Source organism: Papaver somniferum, unplaced genomic scaffold (genome assembly GCF_003573695.1).
Source record: "Papaver somniferum cultivar HN1 unplaced genomic scaffold, ASM357369v1 unplaced-scaffold_19, whole genome shotgun sequence".
In the NCBI taxonomy this organism is placed as follows: domain Eukaryota; kingdom Viridiplantae; phylum Streptophyta; class Magnoliopsida; order Ranunculales; family Papaveraceae; genus Papaver; species Papaver somniferum.
The window spans coordinates 7,313,545-7,329,417 of record NW_020628818.1 but is presented as its reverse complement, the minus strand read 5'-3'; the positions used below and the strand labels follow the sequence as shown (position 1 = coordinate 7,329,417).

The following is a 15,873-nucleotide window of genomic DNA, read 5'->3' as shown; positions in this document are numbered from 1 at the left end:
CAGAAACCATTCAAGTAAGTATTTTACTTGAATTTTATCTATGGACCATAGATAAAATTTTTGAATTATGGATGAATAAAAGATAACCCATGTGCATATATGAAAAACTTTGCCGAAATACGTCACCAGAAAATTCAGAACTCAGTCCTTTAGCAAAACCGCCATTAAATCTTCGTCTGATGCCGGATTTTCAAGGTGTGCATATGTATCTTCAAGCCATGAAAATTTCCAAGATTTATCACAAAATCTTTTTAAGTTTTGAGCATGTGTAGGACCTTAAAAGTTCGAAACAGTAAACTTCCAGAAGACTTTCAGAACTTTTTCAGACTGCATGTTGTCCAACATTTTGACCACACCTCCTTGCTCGTTCATCAGATTGTTATGAAATTTTGATATGTTGTAGAGAACATCAATACTAATAGAATGATATATAAGTCATCCTCAGATTCCTTGTAAATTGCTCCCAGTTCGTCGTCTTGTACAAGGCACAGTAAAATCTCTTCAGACGAGCTTGGCGTAAAACGTGTTTCATGACCTTTATGCTATTTGTTCGTGTCTTGAATGCATAATGATGAATTTTGATGATGTTGGGCTGCTTGTATGTTGTAGTTTATGATCCCATTTGGTTTCCATGTTTAGATTGCTCTAAACTCATTAATCTTCGTATTAGGTGCCAAATACCTAAGTTGAGGATACTGAAACTAATAAGGATAATTCAAACAGACCTAGAGTTATTGATGATGAGACAACCATCCCTGAACTTCGAGTCCATGAGAGAGTTGTCACTGAAGTTATGGAAACTTCAAGTGTTGCCACTCCAGTAATAGAAGAAACTGATCCACAAGGAGAGGAGACTGAAGAAATTGTTGCCATGACCGTAGAAGGTGCTCCAGTAATTGAGAATCGCATAGTGGTGCATGAATATCAAAGTGCAGGAGTTGATTTTGATCCTCCATTTGATGCATCACTCCCATACCATGAACTAGTTAGTGGATTCAGCATTCCTATTGGATATGCAGGCTTGTACGAGAAGATATGGAGGAAGTTTGGTCACATCATCGTTACTAGAGATCCTGGAAGTGCTTATGCTTTAACAATGCAAGTAAGTTTCATCTTACGTGTTGTAAGTGATATATGCGCCAGGGCTAGAAATATTGTGACTCCAGATGTACTCTTTGATTGGGAGTTCAACTTGGAGAATTCTGAAACACTTGGATTCAACGTGAAGTGGCTTCGTAATAAAATAAATGCTATTAAGGATTCATGTGAGAATAACATACCATTACCCAATAATGCTGTGATGGAGAAGGAGGAAAAGATTGCTAAGCTGACCGAGGCGCTGAACCTGGAGAAGGCGGCTTTGCAAATCTTGAAGGATGCAGAGGAGAAAAAGTCATTCTTTGCTGACTTCCTTTGATTTATTTTCATAATATCTTGAACTTCTGAACTCTTGAACTTCTGAGAGATGTGAGGTTTTATTTTGGTTTTGATATTGATTGGTTTTGGATTAGGGATTTTCTTTTGGATTTGATAGAGATTTTCTTTAAGTAAAATGAACTAAATTTTAATAAATTGCTGAATTCAAATACTGAATGCAAGTATTGCAAACGTTTTGGAGAAATGGAAATAAAATGAAAGAAAATCTTAAATGCCAAATCCTAGGCGTCATGAATGCTCAAACGCCTAGTACTTCAGACGTCCAATAATTTCATGCGTCAAATGCCTTAAGCCAATTTTCGTGGATTACTGGTAGGGTCCTACCATTTGTGTTGATCAACCTGTAGTACCCCCAGGTCATGGACTTAGCAACCACAAATGGCCCTTTCCAATTGGAATTTCTTGCAGAGTGGAGGTTGCGCTGAGTTTCTTTGAGAACTAGGTCTCCTTCACAAAATTTGTTAGGCTTAGTTGTACGCGCCTTGAATATCTTCTAATGATTCGGAACTCCTCGTGTGGCGAGATTCCAAGGCTGTGGCACATATGGACACTCATGCAAAGAGGAGTATCCAGAGTACTGTCTGTCATGCTTAGCCATATCTTCATCAATGAACCTCTTGATAGAATGATCGATTTGAAGGGGCTCTGTGCTCAACCATTTGGTGTAATATTTTTGAGGTGAAGATATCCACTCGTAGCTTTTTGTGATTGCTAAGTTGTTAGTGGGAATAAGTCCTCGAACCATAGCAACATAATTAAACATTGGTAGTATAGGCGCACGAAGGGGAACTAGACTTTCTTGAGCACGGAACCTTTCGATGAAAGAGTGTGCACTTTCTCCAGGTTTCTGTGCCAATTCCACCAAAGATTTAACTTCCTTCAGGTGTTCGAATGATGAAATATCTTCTATTTCTTCTGAGTCAGAGCTTTCTTCAATTGAAGGCATTAGAGTCACTTTTCCAGCATGAACCCAAGGTCGTCCAAGAATCATGTTATATCCTGGATATTCCCGGATTATATAAAACTTGGCTTCAGTACAAACCGAGTTTTCTCTGATCTTAAGGGTGATGTAGCCGTACGCATCTCTGAGTGTCCTTTCGTGATCCCTGATTGACATGGGAGCATGAGTAGCTTCTTGTTGAGTGATGCCAGCAGCTCTGAGAGTTTTCAAAGGAATGATGTTGATGGCAGTACCAACATCAACGAATGCTCTTTTGAATTCATTTCCCTTGACATACACTGTGGTGAGCATTCCCCAGTTATACATTTCTTTGTCGGTGGCTGGAGGCTCAGGAGATACTTCTGGAATCAGTAAACATTTCCCGGATACTATATGGTTCAAAGCCATGAACATGTATCCCCTTTGCGCTTTCGACAGATAAATCAATTCACAGACATGCTCGATCAATGACTGAACTGCTTCTTTAACTGGTTGTTCGGAGATGAAGAAATTCCTGACTGGGAGAGGGTCTTTGTGCACTCCTTCAGTCCCCAAGTTGAGCTCTCCTGATTCAACCTTTTCCATGAAAATGCGTTTCAAGACTCTGCAGTCACTGGTGCGATGATTGACGAACCTGTGGAAGCGACAGTAACGAGGACTTTCCATTTCTTCTTCAGTTGGTTCCTTCTTGACATATGGCAACTTGATTGCACCATCTTGGATCCAAGCATCCAGGAGCTCGATCACTTCTTCAATGGAAAGGGGAAATTCAGGTGCGTCTTGATCAGGTGTCCATGTGCGCTGGTCAGAGGCTTGTGCATCTTACTTATCCTTCCTTTGTGCTTTTGAAGGATTGGAGGTATGCTTGCGTGGTGGTTCGGCTTTACGTTTGCTCCCTTCTGCGATAGCGCTTGTGGAAGGTTGGAGATTTTACTGCTTGTTTATCAGACGTTTGCTACCTCGAGCGTCCCGTGGTTCCTCAGCCTTTGTAACTTTTGTTCTTTCCAGAAAAGCAGGTGCAGTAGTTGTCGATCTCTTCGCCGCTTCATGGAGCTCTGAGAAAGTGTGGAAACGAAGATTTTCCAATAAAACTCTATAGACCTGGATCATGCCGTTGATATACAAGTCTACCAGTTGTTGCTCCGTGACGTTTGGATCATGACAATACAGGACCTGAAATCTGAATCTCTTCACGTAGTCATCGGGATGTTCATTGTTCTTATGAAACATTCTTCCAAGATCAGAGAGAGTAACTTTCTCTGACACAAAGAAGTACTTTCTGTAGAAGGCGTTAATCATTTCTCCCCAATTGTTGATAGTTCCTGGTGTGATGTTGTTGTACCAGGTGTATGCCATGCCTTTCAAGGATTTTGAAAATTCCTTGAGGCGAACCACATGGTTATGCTTATGTTCACCCAAGGATTACAGGAACCGAGAAACATGCTCCCAAGCATTGCCTGTTCCGTCATAGAAAGTGAAGGTTGGAGAGGTATAACCTTTTGGAAGAGGAATCCTTTGCGTAGCAGCAGGGTATGGAGGTTGGTGACGATGTACATGTGATTTCTTGTCTTTTCCATGGTTCTCCAAGAGTCGTTCCAAATCTTCCCGAGTAATGAAATTTGATGATTCATTTGTTGGATCGTCTGTAGCTTTGTGGACGTCATCCACTGTATGAATTGGAACCACTTCAGGATCAGCATCCGAGAATGTTTCCGCTTCTTTTCCTTTTCCTTGATCCTTCTCTGACTTCTTGTCAGTGAGAGTCTTAAGATAATTGAATAGCTCCTTCTATGTTGTGGCCATGTCAGTTTGATTCTTTGCAAGAGTCTCTTGCACCTTGATGAGATCATCCATGGTAGGTGGTGGATTCCCCCTGACTTCTTCAGGATGTTGTCCGAACAATGGATGACCTTCCATGTTAGCATGAGGAGGAATAACGTTACCACCGTCAGTGTTAGAGGCCGGAATGGTTTCCGGAATATCCTCATTGTTATTGTTTCAAGTTCTAGCGTCGTTTTGTTGGAACCTGTAACTAACCCAGACCTAAGACCAGCCATTTTTGTGAATACCGAGATTGCAACCGAGAGATTAATCTCCCATTGTGGTCGCCAATATGTAGATGGGGAAAAACGATTTGCTGGTTTTTACGAAATTGAGGAGATGACCGTGCGGAGACTCCTTGAACCGTGCAAATTCTCAACCCCACACAGATGCACTGCAAGAAGGGATTGCTTTAAGTTCGAGAGATCAATCTGTAGGACTCTGGCCTAAACCAAGACAATGGTTGTTCCAGAGTCAATTCGGTCACAAGAGAGGATGGGTTGATCTGTATGAGGGAAACTGAGAAATGTGTGAGATCAATGGTGATCGAGATTGTAGGTGTATTGTGTATTCTGCGTAAGAAAGTTATGAATGATTGAATTTTACTCAATTGAGAGTGATTGCTCAGACGATGAGTTCGTGTAGACGAAGGATTGTCTGTGTGAACTTGTCGAGAAATTCTTGTCTGTTTCAATCAGGATTCAGAGACTTATTTATACTGCTGGAATTGTAAACACCTTGATCCCATTAAGTGTGACAGTTGTTGAAGTCAAAGAGTGGGGAAGTGGGAAATCGTGTCAAAACCAGTTGCTCATCGTGCGGAGACTTGGTTGATTTTCACTCCACTACTTTGCTAACTCCTCCAACTGATTGCACGACTTGCTCACATTCTCGTAGTGTGTATGAACACACGTGTTGTAGACCTCCATACCAAAAACCTAATTAATATCCCCCATGTGACGTGATTGACATCTCGTAATTGTGGAGTCAGTTGCTGACTTTATGGGACGATGAGTCCATGTATTGCTGAGTCGAACTTGATTTGCAAATATTCTGAGACTCACGAATTGAACATGTCTGCTGAGACAAAGGTATAATTATGTCAATTGTTGAGATGAGCAAATATTGCTCGTGTGAGTGAATATTGCTCACTTGATGAATTATTGAATATTGACAGTTGAACCAATAATATTAATTTGAACAAATATTATTCACTTGAGCGAATGTTGCTCGTATGAGGAATCATTGGTAACAGGGACCAAGATAAACATTAATCTAAAATACTGGCAGCTGAACCGAGTGTAATTAATTAGGATGTTGACCATGGGATCAACATAAAATTATTAGCGTTTGAATCTGGAATTATGAACCTTGGATTCAAAACCCTAATTATGATCAACTGCTGAATTGATGATAAATTGATGATTTATTGAACATCATTCATGAAATGAAGAAGGGACCGTCTACATGGGGTGATGAACCGACCATGTAGAGCCCAGATGCTCAAGTGAGAAAAATACCCAAGTCTCTTGAAGACCAAAAGGATGATTAAATGCTGGTTTAATCATTTATTAAAATAGTGCTCGTGTGAGCGTCAGGTAGTAGAACCTGATTATGGAGAGATGAGGGACCGACCAAGGGGTCATGGGACCGGCCCTTGGTGGTCGTGGGACCAGCTGATGGTAGTGTGAGCAAACTCCAAGTTGTTTGAGAAGAATTTGGACCCAGTATGAGCAATTGAGAAAATTACGTCAAAATTGTTAAAACACGTGGTACCGACTCTTTGCAAGCCTCAGGGCCGACCTTGGTCGGTCAAGGAGCATGCCCGTGTCACCATAATGTCCCTGTCTCAATCCTGAGAATTTTTTTATTTTCTAGTGTGCGTTTGAGCAACATTTTGAGAAACTATGAAGAAATCAGGGATTTTGCTGAAACCAGGAAAACTTCATGAGATGAAGGAGTAAATAATAAAATAATGAAGGAATCATGAAGTGTGGGACCGGCTATGTCCAAGGCATGGCCGTCCGGCCAAAGAGCCCGGTCCCAAGGCACTTTTCTTAATTTTATAATATTTTTCATGATTTTAGGGAAATATCATAATATCCAAGAGTTTGTTGAAACCAGGGAATTTGTTGAGATCAAGGAGTTTCCATGAGATGAAGGAAACATAAAAAATAATAATAATAAAATAAGGGGCGTGATGGACCGGCTAGGGTATGACCGGCCGGCTAGGGCCTGGTCCCATGGGTTTCCCTAATTTTATATTATTTTCATGACCTGGGGGACATTTCATGAATTCAAGGAGTTTGCTGAAACTAGGGAGTTTCCTTGAAGTGAAGGAGTTTCCATGAGATGAGGAAACAAATAATATTAAAATAATAAGACATGGGTATGTGGGACCGGCCACGGCTAGGGCATGGCCGGCCGACCAATGAGCCCGGGTCCCATGCGTTTTTCTCCCTAATTTATATAATTTTCATGAATTCAACGAAATATCATGAAATCAGGGAATTTTCATGGGATGAGGGAAATAATAAAATAATAAGGAGTAATGAGGTGTGGGACCGTCCACGGCTAAGGCATGGCCGACCGGCTAGTGGGCTTGGTCCCGCAACACCTTTCCTAAATTTTATTATTTCTTTGATACGAGGAAACAACATGAGACTGGGGAGTTTCCTTAAGACGAAGGAAATTTGTTCAAATGAAGGGATTTTAATGAGATCAGGGAAAATAATAAAATATGATAAAATATAAAATTGGGCATAGGACTGGCCACGGCGTGACCGGCCGGATGGAGGGCCCAGTCCCCAAGCGCCTTTACCAATATTTTATTATTATTATTATTTTTCTTCCTATTTTGCATAGGTTCATCATTCCTTCGTTCTTTGGAATGCTCGTTTGTGCATTCAGGTGCTCGTTTGTGCATTATTGCTGAGTACACTCGCACCATTTTAGTCAGGGCTTACTCGATAGCAGCTCAGATGCCCGTACGTTGAATATTTATTACTAACCCATGGAATTCTGCTGGAAAAAATCACAAATTGAAGGGACGAAATATTACGAAAAATCGTAGAATATTGCTGAATATTCAGCAAACAATTAGAGATAATTAATTGATGGCTCTATACTAGCAGGCATGCTGTCTAGGAGCATTAATTATCTGAGAATTGAGAGATATGAGCTTGTTGAAACGTCATATCTCCTTTATATAGTCTGGAAAAAAATTGTTGCATCCTGAAGACGTTGTCGCTCTATACTAGCAGGCAAGCTGTCTAGGAGCCGTCCAATCGTTCGATTCTATATAGAATTAATTACTGAAATTGCTCAATATTTATGAGATATATCGTTGCCTCAGCTGAGAGACTGCATATCCACATATACTCTGAGAGATAAAATTACCAGTCAGAGATTCTTGTGGCACGAGGTTTCATGCTTTCGACGAGAGACATGAGTCTCAATACTCATCTGATTGCTGGATCAGGAGTACTACAAATATGGTTTTACGATTTTAGCCTTTGTCGAAAATCCACCATCTACAAGGGTCGATACCTCTTTTCATGCGGACAGAGTTTCTAGAGTTTGAACAGAATGAAGATTCCTTCTTGCTCCATGAACGGGAATAGATGACTGGGCGCTACTATGCCACCTTGGGCCCGCAACATCCCTCTTGAATTCTTCCTGAATTTTACTGTCGAGCTGTTTTCACCTCCCGAACGAGCTCAAAACCTAAATATTCCCGAGGGGGGAGATACGAAATTCTTTTCCGTTTATAATGGAGGGGAGGATCGTCAAAATCCGAGTCCGCACGGGAATTCTACATCGATTCTAGTAAAGGGCGCTAATTAAGGTTTCGTCATGCCAAACCCTAATTTAGACAAAGTTGTCATCATTCCACGGAACTGAAGCCGGTCGTCATCCTTCCACGGATCTGAAGCCAGTCGCCATCCTTCCGAGGAACTCAAGATAGCTCAACTCCAAGCCGCGCAACGAAAGTGGATCCATTCCAAGACGACCAATGCTGACGGCTCCATCCAAGACGACTAATGCTGACGGCTCCATTCCAATCCGACCAATGCTAACGGCTCCCTTCCAAACCGATGCCAACAGTCTGCATCCCGGCCAGCAATCGTCTCTACCACTCCGCGGCCTAACCTGCAGTGCCACGAGCAGAATTTACCAATGCAAGGATCACGGATTCTCCTTATTTCTCGAAAAAGGTTAGACGAATCTTCATGACCATCTTTCATGACTTGCGTTTCGATTCTGTCCTCGTCTATCACCATCTTATGCTTACCACGCAACAATGCCCCTGTTTCAATCTAAGCATGGGGCTTAAAGTTGATGGTAGTTTTTAGCTTAGGGTTAAAATCGTAAAAAACCTAGTCAGACAGTGACGTCACAGAACTTGAGTAATAATGTCTCCACCAAGCGCATTTATTGAACCCTTCAATATGTCTGCAAGAAGATTACCAAGGTATCTTTTTTTTAATGCTAATTAGGGTTTCGATAGGCCAAACCCTAATTCCCACACCGTGTGTGCCAATGGCATGTCGTGTCAGCCACATCTCCGTGCCAAGGCATGCCAACCATGCCAGCCGCACCACATAAGCCAATGGCATGCCGTGCCAGCCACATCTCTTTGCCAAGGCATGCCAACCATGCCAGCCGTACCACATGTTCCAATGGCATGTCGTGCCAGCCACATCTCCACGCCAAGGCATGCCAACCATGCCAGCCGCACCACATGTGCCAATGGAATGCCGTGCCAGCCACATCTCCGTGCCAAGGCATGCCAACCATGTCATCCGCACCACATGTGCCAATGGCATGCCATGCCAGCCACATCTCCGCGCCAAGGCATGCCAACCATGCCGGCCGCACCACATGTGCCAATGGCATGTCGTGCCACATCTTCGCGCCAAGGCATGCCAACCATGTCGCATGTGCCAATGGCATGCCGTGCAACATCTACGCGTCAAGGCATGCCAACCATGCCACATGTGCCAATAGCATGCCGTGCAACATCTCCGCGCCAAGGCATGCCAACCATGTCAGCCGCACCACATGTACCAATGGCATGTCGTGCCAGCCATATTTCCGTGCCAAGGCATGCCAACCATGCCACATGTGTCAATGGCATGTCGTGCCACATCTTCGCGCCAAGGCATGCCAACCATGCTGCATGTGCCGATGGCATGTCGTGCAACCTTTCCGTGCCAAGGCATGCCAACCATGCCGCATGTGCCAATGGCATGTCGTTCAACATCTCCGCATCAAGGCATGCCAACCATGCCGCATGTGCCAATGGCACACAGTGCCAGGCATATCTCCGCGCCAAGGCATGCCAACCATGCCACATGTGCCAATGGCATGTCATGCGATCTCCGCGCCAAGGCATGCCAACCATGCCACATGTGCCAATAACATGCCGTGCCATCCACATCTTCGCGCCAACGTGTAAACATAGACTTTCAGCCAAAGTATGATGCAACTCTGGATGCTATTAGGGAAATGTACCAAAGAGAAGTTCAAGGCAGATTCAACTTGGGATTCCATCGAATGAATAGTGGAAATTTTGAGGAAATTTCTTTTGTGCTAGGTAGTCTGGTGAAAGTTTAATGAACTCAAAACACGGCAACAAATAATCTGGCATATTTGTCGACCAACAACTTAGCTCTCGCAAATTTAAATTGGAAATGACTAAATTTGATGTATTTATTTCAATTTTTAAATTCTAGAAACAACAACGAACCATCCTCTATGATGACTGAAAATAACCTGGTGCTGCATGAGGCCAGTCCTAGCTCCGTAGGCACAAATACTGCATCAAACCAAGTCACAGGTAATTAATAGGAATCTTAAATAAATACAAATCAGTGCAAAAATTAAATGAATTAATTAAATTACCACAAGGATGAAATCCAGCTTCATCCATTGTCCCACTGTTGGGGTTTAGCTCCTCATATTGTAAACACTCTCGAAAGATTTTTTTTATTGCTCGAAAAGTGTTTACAATGGTGAAAAAGAGGAGAAATAACATAAACCGGGAATTTCACAGTAACAGAATGTTACAAATTCACCGTTACAGCTCAATAGTTACAAATTTAAATTAATTGTTGCACTATTGACTGTTAAGAAAAATTATAGCTCAAAACTGTCCCGGAGCAACAGTCGCAAAGGATGGGAATAGATCACAATCAAATAATTGCAGACAAAGAGTGTAGTCTGTTCTTCTTCTCCTCCACCTTTCTACTGATGAAGAAACAATCGCTGCAATGTAATTTCTCGCAACTATAGAGTGTAGTCTTAGGCATTTTTGATGCCATGCTTATAACCTACGAGTAATATATTATGAAATCTACCTTTGGAAAATAATTAAAGTAGATATTTCTTTTCGTTTGAGCTATTATTGTCAAGGATTATTTTCTGAACCACTTACGCATGAAAAACAGTGAAATCCTGAGTCCCACTAAATTCTTCATCGTGCTTTCCAATTGTTTGATCGAAAACACTAAAAAAATTGTTTTCCAAGTAGAGAGAACTCTCTCTCCCTCTCTGTTTAATCCCTTTTCCATATTGGCTGAGCTGCCAACTTAAACGAATTTTGGAAAGTTAACCTGATTGATTTTATTGTCAAAGCAAGATTGATTTCATTGTCAAAGCAAGAAAAACTATGGATAGATAAAGAATTTTACTGGGTACATGTTTACTTTATTTCTAAGGTCCTGAATTTCTAAGGTCCTTTCAAAGTTAACCAGGCGTCATATTCAAATCTTAGGGAAAGTTCAGTCGAATACGTAACCATTATGAGATGCTCGTATCCCAAAAATAGAAAAGATAGCCAAATGTTCTAAATTTGGGCATTTGTCCATCGAGACAATGTAAAATCCACCGCGACAATGTAGATGTATGGCTGTGGTTCTGCTTTTGAGTGATAATTGTTAAGATGCATACCGCTCAGCGCCTATATCATCCGTCGACTGGATTTGAAAGTTCTATGTATATACCTCTTTTCTCTTTATTTCTACTCTGCTCATACCTCTTTTGTGACTCTATCTCAAACAAATCCCTTCTACCGAAAAATTAAAGCAATTTATGTTATTTTTCTAAAAAAATGGTTGGATCATCATCCAACACCAAACAATATTTGGTAAGAATCATATTATAAAGGCTTCAAACTTTTGGCTTTAAGGGCTTTCGTAATTGGTGTCTGCTCTTAAAAGTAGTATAAAGAAAATGACTAGATCACTTTAAGGGAATTTTGAGAAAGTGCCCCACTTTAGAAATACACTAATAAAAGTGCCCAAGTTTTTTAAAAATTTTCAAAAATGCCCCTTTCTTTGACCGTTTTATTAAAAAAACGGCTAACGGCTTGTTAGAACCATTAAGTTCCAGCTGACACTTGATAAAAGTCTCAAAATCCCTCAATAGAGTTGGTATGAATAAGGCTGATTCGGCTGAGTCACCGAGTTAGGATTCAGCGAGTGTCTGAGTCGACTCACTGAAGAATTAATTAGGCAGAGTCTTGTCTGTTTCCGATGATATTCCAGCCATTTTCAGGCCTGTATTTCTTCTCACATGCACAACCTAGTATACATCTGATTCACAACTCAATCATCATTTATCAACCCATTGGAAGCATCAACAATACCACCTTCATCTTCCTTGTACAATTCCTGCTACTGCAACATCACCAACCCTAGTTCACTAAACCATTCATCAACACCCACAACTGCAGTTTCATCCATAGTTTTGAATCATATCTCAGAGCCACAAACCCAAATAATCATTTCTAACGGAACCCATCTCGAATAATTAGTACCACATCTTCATTAATTGTCACGAACTCATGCCAATTCCAAATTTGACTGCAACCCCATCTGAGTCTTCAATAACAACAACAACTGATGTTCTTCTTCTTATTCTTCTTATTTTTCTTCATTCTTCAATTTGTTCTCAAAACGAATCCAGACCAACCGTTCTTCAAATCGATTCAATAAAACCATATAGCCTCACTGTTCATCAATTTCTTTTTTATCATCTCTGATTTCAGATCAAGTGTTTCTCCATGTTTAATCGACTAAACCCTAACCATTCTTATTCACCTGCAATTCATGGCATCAGTAATCACTACCCATCCCTCATGATTTTCTCGGCTCAAAATCAGATTCAAATACAACCTCATACACCTGCAATAACCTAACATACATCTAAATATTCAATCCACTCTGAACTCATCATATACATCACCCTTCCTCCTTCCTTCAATTCAACACAAGCATAAACTACCTCCCTGCAACTTTATTCTAACCCACTCAACCATTCAATACCCATGTCTAATAATCGTCCTGCTAGAACACCAAATCCATCTTTCGAATTTTTTCTGAGGTCTTCATGAAACCCTAATTCTTCGATCTTCATCAAAATCAATTAATCAATAACACTCTTGATTCTTCATCCTTATATAACTCAATACACCTCCCAATCTCAACCATACGAAACCTAATCGAAATATGGAGGCAACGGAAGAGAAAAACATAAGAAGAAAAATGAGATAGAGAAGGAAGGTTTGTCTGCAGGAGGAGGAGGAGAAAACAAGAAAAATGGGACGCATGATGGGAAGGAATCAGGGTTTGAGAGGATAAACATGACACGATTATTTGACTTGGTAAACGAATTTTGACTAAATTATGTGGAAAACAAAAGGGCAAATTAATAAAGTGTCCTGCTTCAAACCATATAATTAATAAACCGGCCAAGCTTTTAAATTCTTTTAGAAACTGGCCTTTCCGTTAGAGTTGACACCTGGGCCCACCAGATCGGTCAGCTGCGTTGAATAAGTCAAACTCGGTACGAGAATTTACGACTGTGCCCTTGCCCATTTAAAGACGCGTGTGGTGTAATCTCTCACCACACTTTCTATTTCGTCCTCTCTTCTCCCTCGTTCTCTTCTCCCAGTTCTGAAACTAGGGTTAGGTATTGAAGCTGTTTGAAAAGAAAAAGAAAACTGATGTTATTGAAGTTTTTTTTGTTGAAGACATAGATGTTAGTGAAAGACCAGAGTGTATTTGGAAGAAAAGTTCTACATATTTAGGGATTCAGAGATAGTGGTGATACAGTGAAGATGAGGTACAAACCGGGATTGAAACTGTCTGAATCAAGGTAAGATTAACGAAACCCGTGACTTAATATATGATGAAAATCATTGTATTGATAGTTAATTGATTTAATTGATCGATTGATTTTTAGGGTTTCTGTTTTTTTCCTTTGTAATTAGGGTTTATTGAAACCAAATTTTTATTGTTTAATTGGGGTTTAATTTTCGTGATTGGGTGTTTGATTTTAAGTAATATTGCTTAATTAAGTTTTCATTGGGTTTTCATAGGTTTATATCTAATTTTGTTTCATTTGTGTTGCAGTCAGTTCAAATTTAGGAATATCAGTGTATATGCGGAGCCAAAGAATGAGACTTTGGTATTTACTGATTGCCATAGAGATGAAACAGAGTTGATGACACTTAAGTATATGGTGTATAAGGGTTTGTCTATGGATGTTAAAGAGAAGTTTAATTTATATTGGTTTAAGGAAGAATGTCTGCCACTGCCATTGTTAAACAATGATGATTTTGATAATTTTTGGGAGGATTCTTTTGTAAATGAGGATGGATGTATATGTTTGTGGATGGGGATGAAAGACACAGTGTTTGGGACTCCAAAGACTACACCAAAGAAGAAGACAGTTAGTAAGGGAACCACCCCTAGAAGATCCCCAAGGCTAAATAGTGTGGATAAATCAGTTGAAGGTGCATCAAGAAAGCTGAGTTTCATGGATGTGCCCATGTCCAAACATTCTCAGGCTAGTAGCAGTAGTTGCAGTCAGTCAAAAGCAACAAATGAAGTTAAGTTTGTTGAAGATGTGGACAATATTCAGCTGGAAAACACCAAAGAAGATGAATGTCACCCAATTGAGAATCCAGAAGCTCCTCCAGTATATGACAGTGATGAAGACATTGAGTATGGGTCAGATGAAGAAGAACAAGAAGAGAAAGAAGAAGAAGGAGAAGGAGAAAAAGAAGGCAAAGAAAAAGGTATATTTCATTTATAACTGATTTCATTTATTATAATTTGTAACTTATTATATGGTACTGATGTTGATCTTGAATGTGCAGGTAAGGATGTGGATGAAAGACCTGCTTACATGGATGACTTTGATGATGATTTTGGTCAGTACATGAAGGGTGAGCATGATGTAGATCTTTTCCCTGAAGAAGAAGTTTTTACTCCAGTAGATCCTAGCAAAATGGAGGTAAAAACTAGATTTGCAAATAAGGAAGCATTTAAGAAACATCTCAGGGGTTATTGTGTTCTTAATAAGTGTCAATTTATTTTGGATAGAAGTGCTCCCTCTAGAATTAAGGCTGAGTGTAGGTTTAAAACAGAACATGATTGTCCTTGGTTTGTGTATGCTAGCAAGAAAGAGGGTGAGAAGACTTTTGTTCTTAGGAAAGTGAATTTGGAACATAAGTGTGAAGGGGATCCCCAAAATAGGAATAGATCTGCTGATCCTCATTTTGTAAAGGATTTTGTTCTTGGTCAGATGAAGAATAAGCCTAAAAAAGTTGTTCCAGACCCTTATAAAATCAAGGAAGACTTCTTAGCTGAAAAGAGAGTAAATATACCATATCAGTGTGCATGGAAGGCTAGGAATCTAGTTTTAGAGTCATTATATGGGAACTATAAAGAAAGTTACAATGAAGTACCAGCATTCTGCAAGATGTTTACTAAATGCAATGATGGGTCTGTTGCTAAGTCACTTTTGACACAGTGAATAACACCTTTGAAAGCATGACACTCTCATTTGAACCTGCAATGAGGGGTTGGCGAAAAGCATGCAGGGGAGTTATAGGGCTTGATGCCTGCCATCTAACAGGGGAATATGGGGGAGTATTGATGGCTGCAACTGCACTTGATGGACAGAATGGGTTAGTAATGTTAGGAATTATGGTATGCAGAGCTGAAACAAAGGAAAATTGGATCATTTTTTTGAAGCATTTGAAGGATGCAATATTAGCACATCCAGTGAAAGTGGCTTTCATTTCAGATAGGCAAAAAGGTTTATTGGAAGTTGTTGGTATAGTGTTCCCTGGCCATTACCACAGATACTGTTGGAGGTAACTTTCTTGTCTAACTTTGTTTCTTGTTTCTTTTGTTTGTCAGATCAGATAAAGGCCTTATGTTAATTGCAATGTGTTAAAATGCAGACATTTATACAAAAATTTCAAGAAGGATTACAAGGGTCTTGAATTATACAGTTCTTTGTGGAATGCAGTAAAAGCATACAAAGAAAAGCATTTTCAGGTTTGACAGTTCACAACAGTTCTTTGTTATTGGTTTTATGCACTGTTTGACAGTCAAGTTAAGCTAGTTTTTGATTGGCTGTGCAGGAACATTTTGACAATATTGTGAAACAGAGTGCTGCAGCTGGTGCTTATCTCAGTAGAGAAGATCCTGCTACATGGTCCAGGGCCTTTTTTAACCCTATTCACTGTTGTGAACATATGAACAACAATTTTTCAGAGTCTTTTAACAATATGATCAACAAGATGAGAAATAAACCAATTATAATGATAGGAATAATGTATGCTAACTTAGTGATGGGTACATGGTACAATAGGA

General features: G+C 40.2%; 1 protein-coding gene across 1 annotated transcript; it reads left to right on the top strand.

Annotated features, from left to right (window-relative positions):
* Window positions 1-14,266: 14,266 nt before the first annotated feature.
* LOC113338468 lies at window positions 14,267-15,025 on the top strand. Its single transcript, XM_026583884.1, has 2 exons — window positions 14,267-14,285; window positions 14,367-15,025. Exon 2 carries the CDS (start codon window positions 14,396-14,398, stop codon window positions 15,023-15,025), a length of 630 nt encoding a protein of 209 aa, XP_026439669.1. The 5' UTR covers window positions 14,267-14,285; window positions 14,367-14,395.
* Window positions 15,026-15,873: the final 848 nt, after the last annotated feature.

Coding starts and splice junctions, on each gene's coding strand:
- LOC113338468 (XM_026583884.1), top strand. CDS start 14,396: ATGGATGACTTTGATGATGATTTTGGTCAGTACATGAAGGGTGAGCAT.